General features: G+C 35.3%; 1 protein-coding gene across 1 annotated transcript in view; it reads right to left on the bottom strand.

Moving 5' to 3' along the window:
- Positions 1-3,595: 3,595 nt before the first annotated feature.
- LOC120224856 (protein O-mannosyl-transferase TMTC2) overlaps positions 3,596-19,052 on the bottom strand; it is a gene marked incomplete at its 3' end in the record, with an annotated part of 267,387 nt that continues 251,930 nt past the window's right edge. Inside the window, exon 8 of the mRNA XM_039223097.1 lies at positions 3,596-3,717. Within this exon, the coding sequence (XP_039079028.1) occupies positions 3,596-3,717 (122 nt within the window). The remainder of the gene's footprint in view (positions 3,718-19,052) is intronic.

A 19,052-nucleotide genomic window follows, 5' to 3' on the forward strand; every position in this document is an offset into this window, starting at 1 on the left:
GAAAAGAAGAGAGGAAGAAAAATAGAACACATGGTTTCTATATCCAAAGCAATGTCACGGTCTAGGTATATTCAGAATTAAGTACATTTGAACTTTCATCTTTTTCTCTCTTTGCTAAATGACATTAAAAAAAAAAAAACAGGCATCTCAAACTCTTTAGATGTTTTTTTGAAGGTGGTCCTTTATCAATCTAATTAAAAATGTTTCCATCTGAATTCCATAAGAACATCTCAAAGACCGTAGTTGTGGCAAGAGGTATATGTAATTTCTGTTCTCAGGTGGAACTGTGTGAATTATCTAATATTGTATTAAAATAAGAAATAAAAAGATTTTTATAAGGTAAAAAAAAATTGCCAAATGATTAAACTAGACATGTTATGATCCTGTAAACGTCAGAAATAGCGAATTATACTCTCCAATTCTGAGATACGTTCTCCTTTTCCTTTCTCTGTTCTTTCTCCATTGGGCCTTACTATTAGTTTCTTTCATAATTTCTTCTTCCACATTTTTCATTTCTTCATCTTTGTTTGTATATGGAAAGATTTCCTCATCTTTATTCTCTTTCTTTCGTTCCTTCCTTCCTCCCTTTCTTTGTAATCTCTACACCTATGTGGGGCTCGAACCCATGACCAATTCCATGTTCTACTGGCTGAGCCAGCTGAGTGCCCCTAGTCTCCTATCCTTTAAATGAAAGTTGTTTGTCCTCATATCTTTAATGTCTAAAAGCTCTTTCTTGTTTTTTTTTCATTATTTATGTTTTTATGGCATCCTGCTTTTATAAAATGCTATGTTACTATCTCTTTCTAAGGATTTTTAAAAATTTTTCTTCTGTTTCCTCCATTTTCCTTCTCCTAATAATTTGCTTCAGTTTCAATCTTTTACCTTTAAGGTTTTAAAAATATGACTGATGGTTTTTGGTTGTTCACTGTTATTCAAAACTTATTGAATAAAAGCTGGATAGAGTTCCTTAGGCATCAGTGCGCTCCCTAGACTGGGAAGATTCACTTTTGTGTATCTGGTTTGGGAGCCAGTCATTTATAGGTGACCTCCAAATGTAGGTATACAGGTTCCTTTTCCCTACAGTGATCCAGTTTCTCCAGGTAAGAATTCCACAATTTCTCGGAAGCGGGACGTGTGTGCCTGTGCATGAGCATGCACATGTATGTGCGTGCAGTGCTGGGCAACTCTGTGGTGCTGATATTCTGCATGTGGTCAGGGAGGGGGAATGACAATCTGTGTACTCCAACGGAAGACACTGAATCAATCTTTTCAGTTGTCTCCGCATTTCACCTTCAACTGTGCAAGCTATCCCTGAGTCATGAACCTGTCTTACTCAACTGCTCCACTATGATAAGTTTTCTTTTCCCTGCCTTGGAAGTGACTGCCTGGATGCTGGCATTGTGCACACAGGGGAGAGACCTGACTGCTTCAGACACAGTTTACAACTGATTACCACATTTAATAAAAGCTCCATAACTCAGTCTCTTCTATGCCCATTGCCTCCAAGTCTTGAGTCTCCCTGAGTTTCTTTTTGAGTACTTAAGATTTCTTTGCATTGTTACCCCATCCCAAAGCCTCTTCAGATGGTGGACTCTGTCCATCTGTCCATCCATCCTTCCTTCTTAATGTTTTTAATATTTATTTTTGAGAGAGACAGAGAGTGTTAACAGGGGAAGGGTAGAGAGAGAGAGAGGGAGACACAGAACCCAAAGCAAACTCCAAGCTCTGAGCTGTCAGGGGGTTTGAACTCACGAATGGTGAGATCACGACCTGAGTTAAAGCTGGATGCCTAGCTGACTGAGACACCCAGGAGCCCCTGGTGTCGGACATCTGACAGATGAGTTGTAATACTTCTTTCCACTTACTGAAAGTGGAAATTTCATCTCCCCATTCTGATTGTTCCTGTGAGGTTATTCCTTCTCAATATTTTATCCAGTATTATAAATATTTAGTATAATACTTAGGATTATTATTCTTTATTTACCCACATGATCACATTTTTGGTTCACATTCATTTTGCAACATAATCAGTAACTCCTAGATTTAATTGTGTTCTTTTGAAGGACATCTTCAGTGATTTTTTCAGCAAGAATTTCTAGTGGCCTGGTTTTAATTTAATTTCTTGGCCTAGAAATTTCATGACCATGCAAGTAAAGCAAATTCAAACCTCAAAGCCAGACAAAAGGAAGGCAGTAGTAAAAATTCATTCTTTCTTCATCCAAATCCCACGCTGAGATAAGCAAACCTTCATGCTGCCTTCTTATAGAGGTATGCAAACTCACTCCAGATTATCCTTTGACTGAGGGTATGAATTTTCCTCCTTTATTTAGGTATCTAATCCCTGGCCATCCACTGGTGCAAAGCCTTGTCTCTTATTCCAGCAAGAATGAAAGCAAACAAAAAGCCCTTTCCCTCTGGTTGCCACAACTGGGTAAACTATCCCAGATTTAGCTACTGGATCAGCCAACTGTTTTACTGTTCTGGTGTTCAGTTACCCCTTACTTCTAGCCCTTAGGAAATTCTCTCTCTGCTTTTTGGGCTCAACAATGTATTAACAGCATATCAGTTTTATTAAGCACACCTATATATATTTTAGTGGGGTATTTTCCAGTATTCAGTCTGCCTGTATAATTTCATTAATAGCATTTTAGTTGTATCTTCAAATGGATACATAATAATTTTAAGTGTTTAGTCTACCATCTTCTGTAGAAAATAAAACACATTACTTTTAAATAATTTTAAGCTACCTTTCTATGAATTCACTTAGAAATTACTTTCCTGACCATCTGTTCTATGCTTTTCTAGGATTCATTTATTTTTATTAATATTGAAGAGCAATTAGGTGATATAACGAAAACCACACAGACAGATAAGGATCAAAGGATAGTCCTACTACTTATTCTTAACTGCATAAGCTCAGAACATTTGCTTATCTTGAACAATCCTCTATAGTGTAAAATAAGACATCAACATTACTTTAAACACATGAAATTATAATTTTTATAAGTCACAATGGTAGAATTCCAGCAATTTATTATGCTTCAAACTAATACCACTTTCATGAGAATGCAGCCTCTGAGACTGCTTGTCACATAGTGGGTGGCAAAATGATGGCTCCACCTCTCTAGAGTCTGGAATGATTTCCAATTAGTAGGAATTCCAGGTGACACTAATTCACACACAAACACGCAAAGCCTTATATAAGGGTGGCTGTTTGGAAAGAATCAGACTTAGTTCTTCAGTGTAGCCAAATGGAGGCTAACAGTGGTTTGTAGAAAATAATCTTCTTACAAATATGTTATTATGACAAATCCATTATGTAATCCATATTTGGGATTCACCATATATATTTTCCATTAAGTTACATCAAGGATCATGACATACCACATTTCACATTTTACCTATGGCAACCACTAGAGCCAAAGAAATACATTTGTCTATAGGTTCTATACAGAGTTCTAACTCAGTGTTACCATCATTACCTCCTAACAGTCTGAGTCAATTGGCTGAGAAGCAATACCTTAAACTCTATCTACCTCAGTCTGCATGGTGAAAGCCAACTTCGGAAGGGTGAGGAAGGAAGGTAGTTACTCACTGTGAGAGCTAGCAGTTTCCCATAGGTCAGATGAGCAGGGATGTGGTCAGTCTTGGATCTCAATGATTCCATATACCAATACTCAGCTTCAGGGAGTTTGCTTAATCGCATGTATGCTTCACCTGGGAAGAAGTCATAAAGATCAACCTGAGGACAAAGCTCTCCAACAGATGCAGTAGCATCACATCATCATATTTATAGTCTATGAAATTTTAGATGCTGTGGCAAGTACATTCACTCATTATCTCATTAGAGTCCCAAAAAGTCAAAATAATTTCCATTTTACATATATGAAAATTCATTTTTGGAGAAATTAAGTGAAATGGTTAAATTCAAAAATTTAGTAACTAACAATGCTTTGATTTTTTAACCTAATCACCTCAAACCCTTAAGTACATGCCCTTTGTCTTTTTCTTAAAGATAAGTTTGTGTGTACAGTCAGTTTTCTGTTTTATTCATATTTATTCCTTTAGAAATTCAAGTATTTATAGAATAACTACTAAGTAGAGAGAATTATGAGGAGTTGGACAAAGAAGTTTAAAGTCCTCGGGGCACCTGGGTGGCTCAGTCGGTTAAGCATCCATCTTTGCTCAGGTCACGATCTCAAGGTTCGTGGGTTTGAGCCCCGCATCGGGCTCTGTGCTGACTGCCAGCTCAGAGCCTGGAGCCTGCTTTGGATTCTGTGTCTCCCTCTCTCTCTGACTCTCCCCTGCTCACACTGTCTCTCTCTCTCTCAGAAATAAAACATTAAAAATTAAAGAAAAAAAAAAAAAGAAGTTAATGGTCCTGCCAAGATTTACAATGTTGTTGAGAAAATAAGATCAGTAGAAGGAGTAAAAAATGTTTTGGATTAAGCACTGATGCTAGATTTTTTTTTCAAAATTATTTGTATTTTATATTTTAATATAAATAAAATTTATGAATATCACTTGGAAAACTCAGTGAATATCTTGACAATTATTTAGCATGCCCGGTACCATGCACAGAGATAGTCTGAAGAGTCTCAGCCATCAGTTATTACTTTCAAGTTAAGTAAATTTTACCTGCCAAAGAGCATTTCACTAACAGCCAAGCAAGAGAATAAGAAAACAAAAACCCCCAAAACTGGAAATAAAGCAAAAAGTATATCACTTCCTTATTTATTATCATCCCTCTCCTTTATTTGCTTACAGTATAGAAGAATATTTCACTTGATGGGAATATTATATTTAAAGCTGATTTGTATATTTAAGTATTATAGGTTTTTTTTTTAATGTTTTTTATTTATTTCTGAGAGAGAGACAGTGTGAGCAGGAGAGGGTCAGAGAGAGAGAGAGACACAGAATCCGAAGTAGGATCCAGGCTGAGCTAGCTGTCAGCACAGAGCCCGATGCGGGGCTCAAATCCACGAACCATGAGATCATGACCTGAGCCAAAGTCAGACACTTAGCCGAGTGAGCCACCCAGGCGCCCCTAAGTATTATAGTTTTAATAAGCACCACATATATAGAAGCTGTTCAATTTCTAAGACCAGCTAATAGACTGGTTACCTGAATTATTTTTCAAGCAGACCATTAGAGCTTAACTAATCAGAACTACAATAGCTTTTTCCATTTCAAGGCATAATCAGAAGCTTTTCTCATACTGGCTATACTTCTTTGCTTCAAAGGAAGAACTAGCTTCCTTTTATTTTAATCATATTCCCTTTATATTAGCACAGTGCTGTCAATGTAAGTATGTTTAAGGAACTGAATTGATTTGAGTCTCCTCACCTTTTTAATTCCCTTTGCTTGGCTGGTTAGTAAAAAAAAAAATACTGGTGACAAATATGTAATGTGAACAAACGTGTACATTCCACTCACACACATCTATGTGTTTCTGGTTCTCAGAACAGTTCTTAAAGTATACTGTCATAAAAATGATAGTAGGAACTTTTTCCTTTTAATCTAAAACTTAAAATGTGTTTGCATTTAAGAAGAATTCGGTTAGATTAAATAGAACACTCAGGATGACATGCAAGAATACTGGAGCAAAGACTGAAGACTGGAATTAAATAAACAAAATGTTCACAGTTCTTAGCAGGAAGATTAGGCAGAGTTTTTTTAATTTTCATATTTCTATAATATCATATTGTTATTACAATATCTCTATAAACATGAAAACACTGTCAGACAGATTTTTTTTTCTTGTCATGTTGAGCTAACAAATGTTTCCCCAAAAAGGCAAACAGTAATTTTTACTAGGGCAAGTGACCATTTCTTCATACTAAAACAATACTAGGTATGATTTATGTAACAGAAAGAATGTGACAATCTCTAAATATTGATAAGTTTAAAGCAATTAATGACAAATTATATCCAAATATCTATCTCTAAAATGGATTCTAAAGCCAGTGGAAAACATACAATAACTTCAGAGTTAGAAGAGAAAGATGGGCCAGCATTACAGATTCTGAAATTCTTCTTCGGGTCTTCAAGGCCTCATAGGTCAGCTTTTAGAAACTATACCATCATTGCCTTTAATATAACTCCTACTTTTATTATTATTATTTTAATCTTTTATTTATTTGAGAGAGGGGGAGAGACAGCATGAGCAGGGGAGGGTCAGAAAGAGACGGAGACACAGAATCTGAAGACGGCTCTGAGCTAGCTGTCAGCACAGAGCCCAACGGGGGGCTCGAACCCATAAACCATGAGATCATGACCTGAGCTGAAGTCAGACGCTTAACCAACTGAGCCACACAGGCACCCCAACATAACTCCTACTTTTGATATATAAAAAATTCAACGAATGGGCACCTGGGTGGCTCAGACAGTTAAGCGTCCAACTCTTGGTATAGGCTCAGGTCATGATCTTCAGTTTCGTGACTTTGAGTCCCCAAGCCTGCTCAGGGTTCTCTCTACCTCCCTCTCTCTCTGCCCCTCCCCCACTCATGCTGTCTCTTTCAAAATAAATAAATAAACTTTTAAAAATTAAATAAATAAATAAACGATTCAACTAATTTGTAGAGTGGTAAACAGTGGGTTTTATGTACATAAACAGAATGTGAGAACCCCATTTCCACAGTGCTTTTGAAATTGAAATCTGTATTACATTTAAGTTGTTATCTGCAAATCACTGCAGAAAGTGTTCTATTTTTTCAAGTCATAACTATTATTAAAAGCTATTTTGAAATGAAATATTAACTTGCTAAATAATTAGTCCCTGGCCCATTTTCTTCAGTAATAACTCACAAGTAACTTATTAATTTGAAAAACTTATGAGATGGAGAAATATAAAAGGGCTATAAAAAATATAATGTGATAATATACCTTAGCAAGTATATGAAAACTGTAAATGACCAGCCTACTTAGGTACTACTAATTACCCCTCAGAAAAACTTCATGCAACCATTCACTGTCTCTCAGTAATAACACTGGCAACCACTCATATCAAATATTTATCATGAATTAGGGTAGCAAGCCAGAGGGGGCACATGTCTGACTTATGTGCACCTACACATTTCATTCCGTACCTTCAGGCATGTAGAATGTTTTCTCACTTAGCCCCACGAGGACCTTTCACACATTACCCTCCATCAACCACTACCAACTAACTGTTCAGATTAGGTTTGCAAGATGAAACATAAGATTTTCAATCTCTATATTAGTTGTTTTATATACGCATCTCATTTTTTTTAAGGAATGTCTTTACCTGGATTTTACAGATGAGAACACTGAGAAGCAGAGCGGCTAAATAAAACACACAAAATCATAAATGCGGAAAGTGGTAAGGCTGCAGTTCAAGCCCAGGACAACGTGACCTCAAGCACATTGCTTTAACCTGCTGGTAGTGAATAATCACAAACTTTTCAACTCTCCAGCTCAGGTGAAAATTATACTCTTTCTCACTGCTGGAAAATTGTTTTCTAGCTCTGTGATACAGTGGCCATCAAGATCATTTCACTTTGCCTTGGGCTTATCTATTGAATTAAAGGAATAAGGAAGAACAATAATAATCTATAGTTGACCTTTAAAAATGCTTCTGCTGCATATGTTATTCAGCTCTTAAGAGGGTAATATGGATCATACAAGATGAACTTTAGTACTATGGTTAATCTTAACACAAAAACAGCCTATAAAAATGGTAATAAAATCAAGATGTAAAACCTAAAATGCAAGAAAATGGTAAGGACGAATTTAAATGTGTTTAAAAAGTGACTCAGTAAAGATGTAAGCAAAAAACAATATACAGGCAAGTACTGGATGTACCTCTGGCATTGACAAGGTAGGGACTTCATATCTCTCATGCCTCATTCATACTAGGGATTAGAATACTCATTCTATGGATGAGGAGGAAGGCTCAAGAATGGAAAGTGATGTGCACAAGTACAGTTAGTAATTCTATTCTCATTTGAATGGCTGTAAAGCCATGCTTTTCTCCACTGCATCAAACTGCCCACCATAAAAAGTTTATTATTTATCAACTACTTCCTAATGTCTTAAATATATTATATTTATACTTTTACATTATGTCTACATTGTAATTGACATCAGTCTCATTGTACAGATGAAAAGACCGTAGATCATTGAGATGAAGCATCTTACTCAGTGTTTAAAACCAAGCAAAACCCAGATTCAGGATTCAGACCAGAGTTCTCTCTAGTTCTTTCTACCATACCATTCTGTCCAAATACTATGAAAAAGTAATTAGAGAGGGGATAAAATAACCGCAAAAAAATGTCATCAGTGGATTCAGTTTTTGGAGAGAATGATATATACGTAACCCTTTAAGCTTCATTATATTAAAATCATAAAAATTCCATGAAGAAAATGGCCACAGAACAAGAAAATTTTACATTCAATGAGGAAGGAAATGAAAATACTTGTTCAGAAACAGGGTAGAGAGGGGAGGGTTAAGTTATCTTCTCTGGGACTGTAATTCTTCTTAACTTACAATAATAGAAAAAAAAATGTTTATAGCACCCAGGAGGAAAGAAGCAATGATGACTATGTTTCCTTCTCATACTGAAAAAAAACGAATAAATAAAATAGAGGCACTTTCATAAAAATGAGAGGATTTGCTGTGATGATGTAGTGGTCAGGTTCATCACCCAGATTTATTTCCGATTCACTTGCAGACAAAAGGGATTTGGATGTCTCCAGGCTGGCTTCAAGCAGATATAAACCAGTTTCAGATGTAGAACAAATAGTGTCACTCTTCCTCCCTAAAAAGCCCTGGGTCTAAATAACACAGGCAAAGGCTAACTCCTTAAAGGAAAGAATGCTGGATTATTGATGATGTAATAGCCCAGATCTCACTGATTCTCATTTCAAGTTACTGGACAGCGCTGGCTTGCAGATAAAGAATAGAGTATGTAATGGGACATACTGCCCATACTTGCTAGAGTTACTTTTTGTTTCTCCTGCCCTTGCTTGATAGTATATAGCTATGTGAAGATTCATAACTTCCCTACATTTTCTTTCCATTTTACTGAGATATAATTAACATACAGCCCTGTGTAAGTTTAAGGTGTACAGCATAATGACTTGATTACATGTACTGTGAAAGGATGACCACAATGAGTTCAGCTAACATTCATCATCTGACATAGATACATATTTTTAAAAAGAAAAACAATGTTTTTTTCCCTGTGATAAGAAGGTTTAAGACCTGCTTGCTTAACAACTTTCAAATATGCCGTCCCCTACATTAACTGTAGTCATCACGTTGTACATCACACCCCCAGAACTTATATATCTTGCACTGGAAGTTTGCTCCTTTTGACTGCCTTAATCCAATTCTCCCATCTCTTACTTCCCTATTTTAAAAACTAAAACAAACAAACAAAAAACCCAACAACTTTTGTAACCAGCTTTACCAAAAGTGATCACCACTTACTCAACTTTTATAATAACTGAATAATTGTTAAATGTTTCCTATTTTATTCTTGAACATTCTCTTTCACACCACTTTAGGTTAACCAATAGGGTAATGAATATGATGGTAAACATAAAGGCTGATGAGATAGTATTCATTTTTACCTTCATGGAACTTATAGTCAAGTGACAATGAAATATATTTATTAGTATTTTCTAAAGTTTGATACTTAGGTGCACATGACACAAAACATTTTAATACTTATCTTTCATTTAACCTGTGTTTAAAAATATAATTTCATACGGGCTCCTAGGTGGCTCAGTAATTTAGATGTCTGAGTCTTGATTTCACCTCAGGTCATGATTTCACAGTTTGTGAGTTCAAGCCCACGTCAGTCTCTGTGCTGACAGCACAGAGTCTGCTTGGGATTCTGTTTCCCTCTCTCTCTACCCCTGCCCTGCTCACCCTGTATCTCTCTCTCAAAATAGATAACATTTAAAAAAGTCATTTCTAAGATCATGGTTTAGAATGAAGAAAAATATCAAGTAACTAATAATACAGACAGTGGCAGTGAGCAAAATCACAACAGAGGAACACAAATGAATGAAGTGTAGAGGACATAGAATTATGCAAACCCAGCTATCATTTGAGGAATTATATGTTTTAGAATCATTTGTAAATCAAAAACTGCTACACCAGCACATTGGGGAGAAAATCTATCTCTGTAAAAGGCTCACAGCTTTAAAGGATGGGAACACCCGTAATGGCTCTGTGGTCTTTCCAACAGGCTTCCTTTTGTCAATCCAGTGAAATCAGGTCATTGCCAATACTCCAAATTATGGAACACTTTGCCTGAAGATCAGGCATTTTATTCTACACTAATTTCTGAACTTTCCAAATTCGAGGACTTGGCTGGTCACCAAGGTGATCATTCCATTTTTAAGAAATGCTTATTTTCCTTGTAAGATAATAGATTTTTGGGGGTGTTTTTGATACTAAGTGTTGTTATGTGCTGGTCATTTTTCTCTTAATGAGCTACTTTACCAATTTTCACATTTGTTATGATTATCTCCTTTTTATACATTCTTTAAGCATTGTCTTAGGGAACAGTTTTGCCACATAATTTTAAAATAAAATAAATACACTAAATTAACTGATTAATTTGGTTGTTTCATTTACCTGTTGAACTTATTTATGATGTAACAGTGAATTATTAGTTATATACCAAAATAGTAGCTAGATAACTGTGTTTCTAATTATTACTTTGCCATCATTATATAGTTCTATGTGGACAAATAAGTGTTCTGACAGAGACTTAGATTTATCACCTACAAATGAGGGGCTAAAAATAAATTCCCTAATTCCCAAAATGATACAGATCATCATTTGTGGATTCACCAAGGTCTAGTATTTTATACATAGTCATTTCATAAACCTGTGATAATATCCTAAATAGGAACTACCATATTCATGGATTTCCTAGATGATCTATTTAAGACTAACCACACTGAGATCAAATCTTATTATTTCTTATTAACATGTTTAACATTTATATATTTATTATCTAATGATGAACATTGTATCTGCTTATTATAAAGTCTTAAATATTTTTTTTAATGTTTTATTTATTTCTGAGAGAGAGAGATAGCATGAGCAGGGGCAGAGAGAGAGGGAGACACAGAATCCGAAACAGACTCCAGGCTCTGAGCTGTCAGTATAGAGCCTGATGCAGGACTCAAACCCATGAACAGTGTGATCATGACCTGAGCCGAAGTCAGACGCTTAACCGACTGAGGCTCCCAGGTGTCCCTAAAGTCATAGATCATAGGGGAGTCTGGGTGGCTCAGTGGGTTAAGGGTTAGACTTTGGCTCAGGTCATGATCTCATGGTTTGTGAGTTTGAGCCCCGTGTCGAGCTTTATGCAGACAGCTCAGAGCCTGGAGTCTGCTTCAGATTCTGTGTCTCTCCCTCTCTCTGCCCCTCCCCTGCTCATGCACTGTATCTGTCTGTCTCTCAATAATAAATAAACATTAAAAAAATAAAAAAAGTAATAAAGTCTTAAAGATCATAAATTTATTAAATCAAGACATTCCATCATTCATGGACAGTGGTAAAATTTGTATGTTTTTCCAGAATTTATTTTAAATACTGAAAATAGGGGTGTCTGGGTGGCTCAGTAAGTTGAGGGGCCGACTTTGGCTCAGGTCATGATCTCATGGCTCGAAGACTCATGGAATCAAGCCTCCTGTCAGGCTCTGCTGACAGCTCAGAGTCCGGAGCCTGCTTCAGATTCTGTGTCTCCCTCTCTCTGCCCTTCCCCTGTTCATGCTCTGTCTCTGTCTCTCATTCAAAAATAAATATTAAAAAAAGCTATACATAAATAAATAAGTACTGAAAATAAATCAATTATACAATAAGTAAATTATCTTGTTACTTTCAAATATCTGAGTTCCTACTAGTGTTTTACTATATTAAATAAAAATATTATTTTTTCCAAAATTAAATTCTCTCATTTAAGATCAATATTCAGCTTTTTGCTTATTCAAATTTCTTTTCCAACTTTTTATTCAGGCACTGCAACTTACTTTGCAATTATCATCCTGTTTTGTAATTATCTTTTTTTCACATATCTGTTAATTTATTAGACACCATACATACATAGCAGTGGAATTCTTGAACTGAAAAGCATTAGCAAATTTAACGTTCAGGAGAGAACCAAATTAGCCTACCAAAATACTGTACCAATTTCACTTCCACAATTACTATATGAGGAGAGTAACTTCTAAACCGTCATCAAAATCACATTCTAGTACATTTTTCAAATGTCCATTTTAAAAAGAAAAAAACTGCTATTATTTCCATTTTCCTACTTTAATTCTTAATGAAAATTCATATATTCCTACAAAAGTTTTTCACCGATTTTTAGCCATGAATATTTTTTTAGTTGCTGGTCATTGTTTGATGGTTTTAAGCCATTTTTCAATTAAGATATTTATCTTTCCTTTAGGATATGCAAAAGATGGTTAAAATGTTTTTATTCATGTCAGAGTACTTTAACTTTTATATATGCAAATTAAGTTGACTTTTCCTTTGTAGCTTTGTCAATCTTTTATGCATAAAAAAGTCCTTATCATAGGGACATACATTCTCTTCTAATTTTATAGTTTTATCATTAAAATGAGCTACTTGTTCCATATGAAATACATCTGCCATATGATGTGAGACACAGGTCTAATTTTATTTTTTCCAAACATCATTTAACCAATTGTCCCTGATAACCTTTTATAAGAACTTCCTTTCCTTACCAATATTTAATTTCACATTTATTATCTACAAAAAAAATTGTAAATTCTGATCTATGTGAAGTCTCTTTCCATTCAGTGCTACTGATCTGTTTTTCAGTTCTTATACTACAACAACACTGTTCGAATTACTGTAGGGTTTTCTCATTATTTAATATTAAGTAAAGCATGTTTTTCTCTATTTTCCTCTAACACTTCTTGGCTCTATTTTCCTGTTAAGACTTCCAGATAAGCTTTATAGAGTCATTTTGTCAATTTTTTGATAAAATCCTTTCTGACATGTTTATTGCTATTGAAATATAATTTATGAATCAATTTAACAGGACAATTTTTAGAAAACTGAGTTTCCCCTATTCAAGATTAGTACTCAGTTCTTCATGTACTCAAGCCCCCTTCCCCTTTTTTATGTACCTATCTCATCAATGATAATATTCAATGATAATATTCTTGATCTCAAATTGGACTGTGAGATGTGTACAGCCAGACATAAAATCCCGTATTTTTTTGTCCCCTACCGAAGTTCAGGAGCCTCTGGCTCCAAAGAATCTTGACAAATATATGATAACTAATTGATCATATTATGTATCCACTTAGATTTAGAGGTTCTATTTTTACCATGTATATCCCTAAAAAGAAATTTCCAAGTAATTTCTTTTTCTAGAATCTACATTCTGACAGAACCATATGACATCAGGAACCTATTATATCAAGAGTTCAACTTGCTGAGATTTTAATTCTTTCTTTTTGCTTCACTCTGTTGATTAACATAGAAACCTTAGGGAGTCTGGTTTTTTAAATTTATTTACACCCTTAACTTGTGATAGCTATAGACTGTCACATTTTGTGAATCCGTTATATTTCCATCCTAATTTTTTCCCCAGCCTGATCTTATCCTTGTAAAAGTACAGTCTAGTAGCCCTAGATACAGTAGTTCTGATTGGAAACGTTCAGTAGCTACTATACAGAGCAGGAAAAGATAAAGAAAAAAAGTAAAATAGTTACAGAAATTAGAGGCTATTTTGTATCTGACAGCAGACTTTTTAACAATTCTTACTGTTAAAAAATTCCATTGGGGTGGAGGGTTTAGAAGTAAAATGAAATACAAGTCTTAAATTAAGGAGAGTTCTGAAAACGTTCAACATGTTAATGTTTCACCAACCCCTACAGCATCACACCTTAGAAGAAACCTGTAAGCCTGAAAGGGTAATTTTAAAGCAACAAAAAGAAATGCAGGGGGGAGGAAACTGAATATGTATCTCATTAAGTAAAAAATGAATCATCAAGAAAGAGCTTAAACCTCAACAAATTCAAAAGGTTCCTAATTTCTAGTGTAAGGTTATATACAGGAAACATCTGATGTGCCATCAAAATTTAACTTGGAAAAAAGCCAGGAAACTGAGTCAGGATTACTCTACACGCAACTAGGGGTATCCTGGAGTTGTTCAGGCTAATCAATTCCCTTTATGTTTTCAAGGAAATATATCACTAAAACAATTAATCAGTAAATATTGGAGCCAACTCTTTTAAATGCTCAGAATTTTCCAAAAAAAAAAGAAAGAAAAATTGAGACTGTATGTTCATTTGTATGTGGTATGAGGGGATGAGTCTCTCCCCTCAAATAAATACCGTCCTCAAGAGAATTACAATGGAGTAAATAAAATGGCTTAATATAACTGAAATAATTAGAGAACACTAGAAATATGCAAGGAAATACTAAATTGGGTTTTAAAAACCAAAGTTTATACCAGAGAAAAGATGGAAGAACAAATAAATGTTATACTAGCCTGTAAAGAATTAATGAAAATAATAGTATTTGAAGAAATAAGACTTGAGTATTTATAGGAAGATGTAAGAAAAGTATAATAAAAGAATTTTCAGTTTTATACATATCTTCTTGGGGGTATATTTAATATGTATTCTGGATCATGTATTATGTTTCTATAATATGTAATAAATTACACTATAATCCTTAAATAACTATTACTTACTAAGACAGATCAGGTATTTAAAAATTCATCCCGTTTTTAATGAATACTTGAAAATAAGATTCTACAACAGTTCAAACACTATTCCCATAATTAGTATTTTGGCAAAAATGACTTGAATTCTGGAAGAAAACTTTGCATGCTCTTTTTTAATCCCTTATTCAATTTGAGTATGACAATAGCTTCTATCAGTGTAGAAAAAAATTAAAACCTAAAAACAGCTCATTTTGGAAGTTAAATGAGATTCTTATGTAGAAAACTCTTTCTCTACTTGTTAGGAAAAACAGATATAAATATATACACAGCAACGTACATACAATTAGTAATGCATTTTTTTTTGTTTTATTTAAAAATATTTTTTTAACAGGGCGCCTGGGTGGCTTAGTCGGTTAAGCGTCCGACTTTCGCTTAGGTCATGATCTCGCGGTTTGTGGGTTCGAGCCCCGCGTCGGGCTCTGTGCTGCCAGCTCAGAGCCTGGAGCCTGTTTCAGTCTGTGACTCCCTCTCTCTCTGACCCTCCCCTGCTCGTGCTGTCTCTCCCTCTCTCTCCTAGAAATAAATAAAACATTAAAAAAAAAAGTTTAAATTAAAAAAAAGTTCCATCTTATAAAAAAATATTTTTTTAACAATTATTTATTTTTGAGACACAGAGAGATAGAGTGTGAGCAGGGAGGGGCAGAGAGAGACAGAGACACAGAATCCAAAGCAGGCTCCAAGATCCGAGCTGTCAGCACAGAGCCTGATGCAGGGCTTGAACTCATGAATCAAGATCACGACCTGAGGTGAAGTCGGCCGCTTAAGTGACTAAGCCACCCAGGTGCCCCTGTAATGTAGTTTTTAAGTTTATTTGTTTAAGTTTTTAAATTTTATTTATTTTAGAGAGAGAGAAAGAGAGCCTGTGTTGGGGGGGGGAGGGTGAAGAGTAGAGGGAGGAGCAGATAGAAACAGAGAGACAGAGAGAATCCCTAGCAGACCCCATCCTGAGCCTAGCCTGATCCCACGATTAGGATGAGGATCTGAGTGATACAAGACCAAGAGTCAGATGCTCAACTGACTGAGCCACCTATGTACTCTTGTTTGTTTGTTCGTTTATTTATTATTTATTTATATTTATTTCTGAGAGAGAGAGACAGACAGACAGCATGAGCAGGGGAGGGTCAGAGAGAGAGGGAGACACAGAATCTGAAACAGGCTCCAGGCTCTGAGCACAGAGCCCGATGCGGGGCTCGAACCCATGAACCGTGAGATCACGACCTGAGCCGAAGTCGGACGCTTAACCGACTGAGCCACCCAGGCGCCCCCTTGTTTATTTATTTTTTAAGAAATTCTATGCTCAATGTGGGGCTCAAATTCCTGACCCTGAGATGCATGATCATGCATTCTTCTGACTGAGTGAGCCAAGCATCCCAAGTAATGTGTTTCATTTTTACCTTTATCTATATTATTTAACTATTCTAAATATATGCAATTTATAGTTTCCTTGACATTGATTTTCAAAGTTGTATCCTTTAGAACAGTATTTTCTTCTTATTCATGATCATATTCATTTCATCTCAATGTTATCAAAATTGGCATCTGTTAAGAATGGCGTATTTTAATCTAGTTAATTTTCTAAGTATAACATAACATTACCTCAGTTTTATAAAGAATAATCCAATCCATATTTACTACTGAGTAAAAGAGTCACTTCTGGATATTGCCCAATACAAGGGTAAAAAATGCTTTTTTTCTCATTTATTTCAGAAAACAGATTTTTTTTCAAGCAAAAAAGTGAAACTCTGGAAATCAGAGAATAAGGATATAAGTAGGTATTAATTTGAGTATATTCATTTCCTTATAACTCAATTTAAAAATAAAGTTTTTGTACTTCAATCTTTTCCTTTACCACTAAACTGGCAAAAGTATGAATTAATGTAACAGGTGGGCTCATGTGGTTTTAATAGCAAATGAAATATAATCAACTGTCTCATATCGTATTTCCAGGAAAGCAAGTGACATCTAGATTCTTAGAAACCCTCCTATTGGCAAAAAGTGTTCAAACTCCCCAAAGGGACCATATATCTTCTGCTCCTGGGTTTAATTGAAACTTTAAGCAAAATATATTACCTATTTAATGCAGCTGAGCTAGATGCTGGCCTCAGTAGTATATAGTCTAATGCCTGGCAAATGAACGTCTGTAACTATAGTACATAGAGTAGAATTTGTACCAAGAGTGAATGGTAAAAAAATAATAATAATAATAAATAAATAAATAAATAAAAATTAAAGCACTGCAGTTTTATAATGTAAAATGAACCTTGAGGAAAAAAAATTATAGATTTTCTACATAAATTTTATATATGTACTCTTTTTGATATACAGCTAAAATTTCTTGATTTCCTTATCTTGTTGGCTCCATATCTTACAAAGTGAACTTCTAAAGTCTCTCAAATTTAAATTACACTTTTATGGACTGGTAGACTATACACCCTACACGGTCTCCCGGTCTTGTCCTTTTGAAAAAAAAATCAAAACGCAATAATTAATTTACCTTAAAAATTAGAAATCAATAATCTTTTTAGAGGCACATAGATCAATGGTTAATCCAATATATATGGTCATACTCATATTAGTAGGGCTGACTCACTAATTTTCAAGTGCCAATGGAAGCAATCATTGGAAAATCACCAGAACTCAAAATAAGGGAAGCAGATGGTATAAAAAGCTTAACACTACCAGAGTGTTAATGCTTCCACACTTGAAGGATGTGAAGTTCAAATCTCACACAGTTGAAAACCATCTCTTTCACAGTCGGCACGCTAAATGCCTTGAGCAATCCACTTAAAAAGAGCCAGTCACAGAAGAAAACATTAAGCATGTGAACCGTCATGTCAAAAACTTATTCTGAGTATTTCGATTCTAAATGTATTCTAAAAGAAGGCGAGGTGTACACATACACACACACACGCTAGAAAAATCCAGCAAAAATAAATGATTCAGCTAAAAAGACCCCAGTCATACAGAAGGCTGAGAGAAAAACAGACTATATTTAGAGACATGCTACCAACCGATTTCAGCAGAAAATGTACATTTACTTCAAGGAGAGTTAGGGTAAATTTACAAGAAAGAATCTTTGCATTTTGTTTTCAGGAGGTGTATTTGACACCTTGTGTGTCAGTTCTTACCTAAGTAGCAAGGAATCTAAAGATTACTGGTAGCGATTTATGCCACTTGACTCTTATTCCACAAGTTTCTTTCTTTTTTTTTTTAAGTTTGTTTATTATTGATTGATTGATTGATTGATTTAGAGAGGGAGAACGTGCATTAGCAGAGAAGGTGCAGAGAGAGGAAGACAGTGAGACTCCCAAGCAGGCTCTGCAATGTTTGTGCAGAGCCCGATGCTGGGCTGGAACCCATGAACTGTGAGACATGAACTGAACTGAAACACTCAGGTCTCATTGAGTGAGACACTTAACTGACTGAGCCACTCAGATACCCCCACAAGTCTTTCTTAGAAATACAATTCTAAAATTTGGATAAGCTTTTTATTACAAAAACTGCTCTAATGAATTCATTGTTTTTCCTATTCACTGTTTCTTGCTCCATTGTCTCTGGCTAGCTCAATAAATTTAAGGAAATCTCTCATAATTAAGGAGCTGGATTTTAAAAAACAAAACTGAAATTTAAATGAAAAGATTCTTGGGGAGCCTGGGTGGTTCAGTTGGTCGAGTATCCAACTTCAGCTCAGGTGATCATCTCAAAATCCATGGGTTCAAGCCCCGTGTCAGGCCCTGTGCTGATAGCTCAGCACCCAGAGCCTGCTTCATATTCTGTGTCTCCCTCTCTCTCTGCCCCTCCCTTGCTCACGCTGTGTCTCTGTTTCTATCTCTCAAAAATAAGTAAACATAAATTTTTTAAAAAATAAATAAAATGGAAAGATTATTTCCTTCTGAGAGAATATGAGAAGAAAACATCTTTTCAATTTCAAACTTATGCAAGTAAAAGATTTATTAGTTATACCTTGTTGGAGAAAAATATATTTTCTATTACTGAGCTGGGATTTTATAAAGTAATAGGGATGTGTATTTAAAAAACAAAAAACAAGTGGGGCGCCTGGGTGGCTCAGTTAGTTAAGCGTCCAACTTCGGCTCAGGTCATGATCGCACGGTTTGTGAGTTTGGGCCCCATGTTGGGCTCTGTGCTGACAACTCAGAGCCTGGAGCCTCCTTTGGATTCTTTGTCTCCCTCCCTCACTGTTCCTCCCCTGCTTGTGCTCTGTCTCCTTCAAACATAAAAAAATGTAAAGAAAAATTTTAAAAAATCCCCAAAACAAAAACACAGGTGGTGCCTGGG

This window comes from Hyaena hyaena, unplaced genomic scaffold (assembly GCF_003009895.1).
Source record: "Hyaena hyaena isolate Hyena2069 unplaced genomic scaffold, ASM300989v1 scaffold_1273, whole genome shotgun sequence".
Classification (NCBI taxonomy): domain Eukaryota; kingdom Metazoa; phylum Chordata; class Mammalia; order Carnivora; family Hyaenidae; genus Hyaena; species Hyaena hyaena.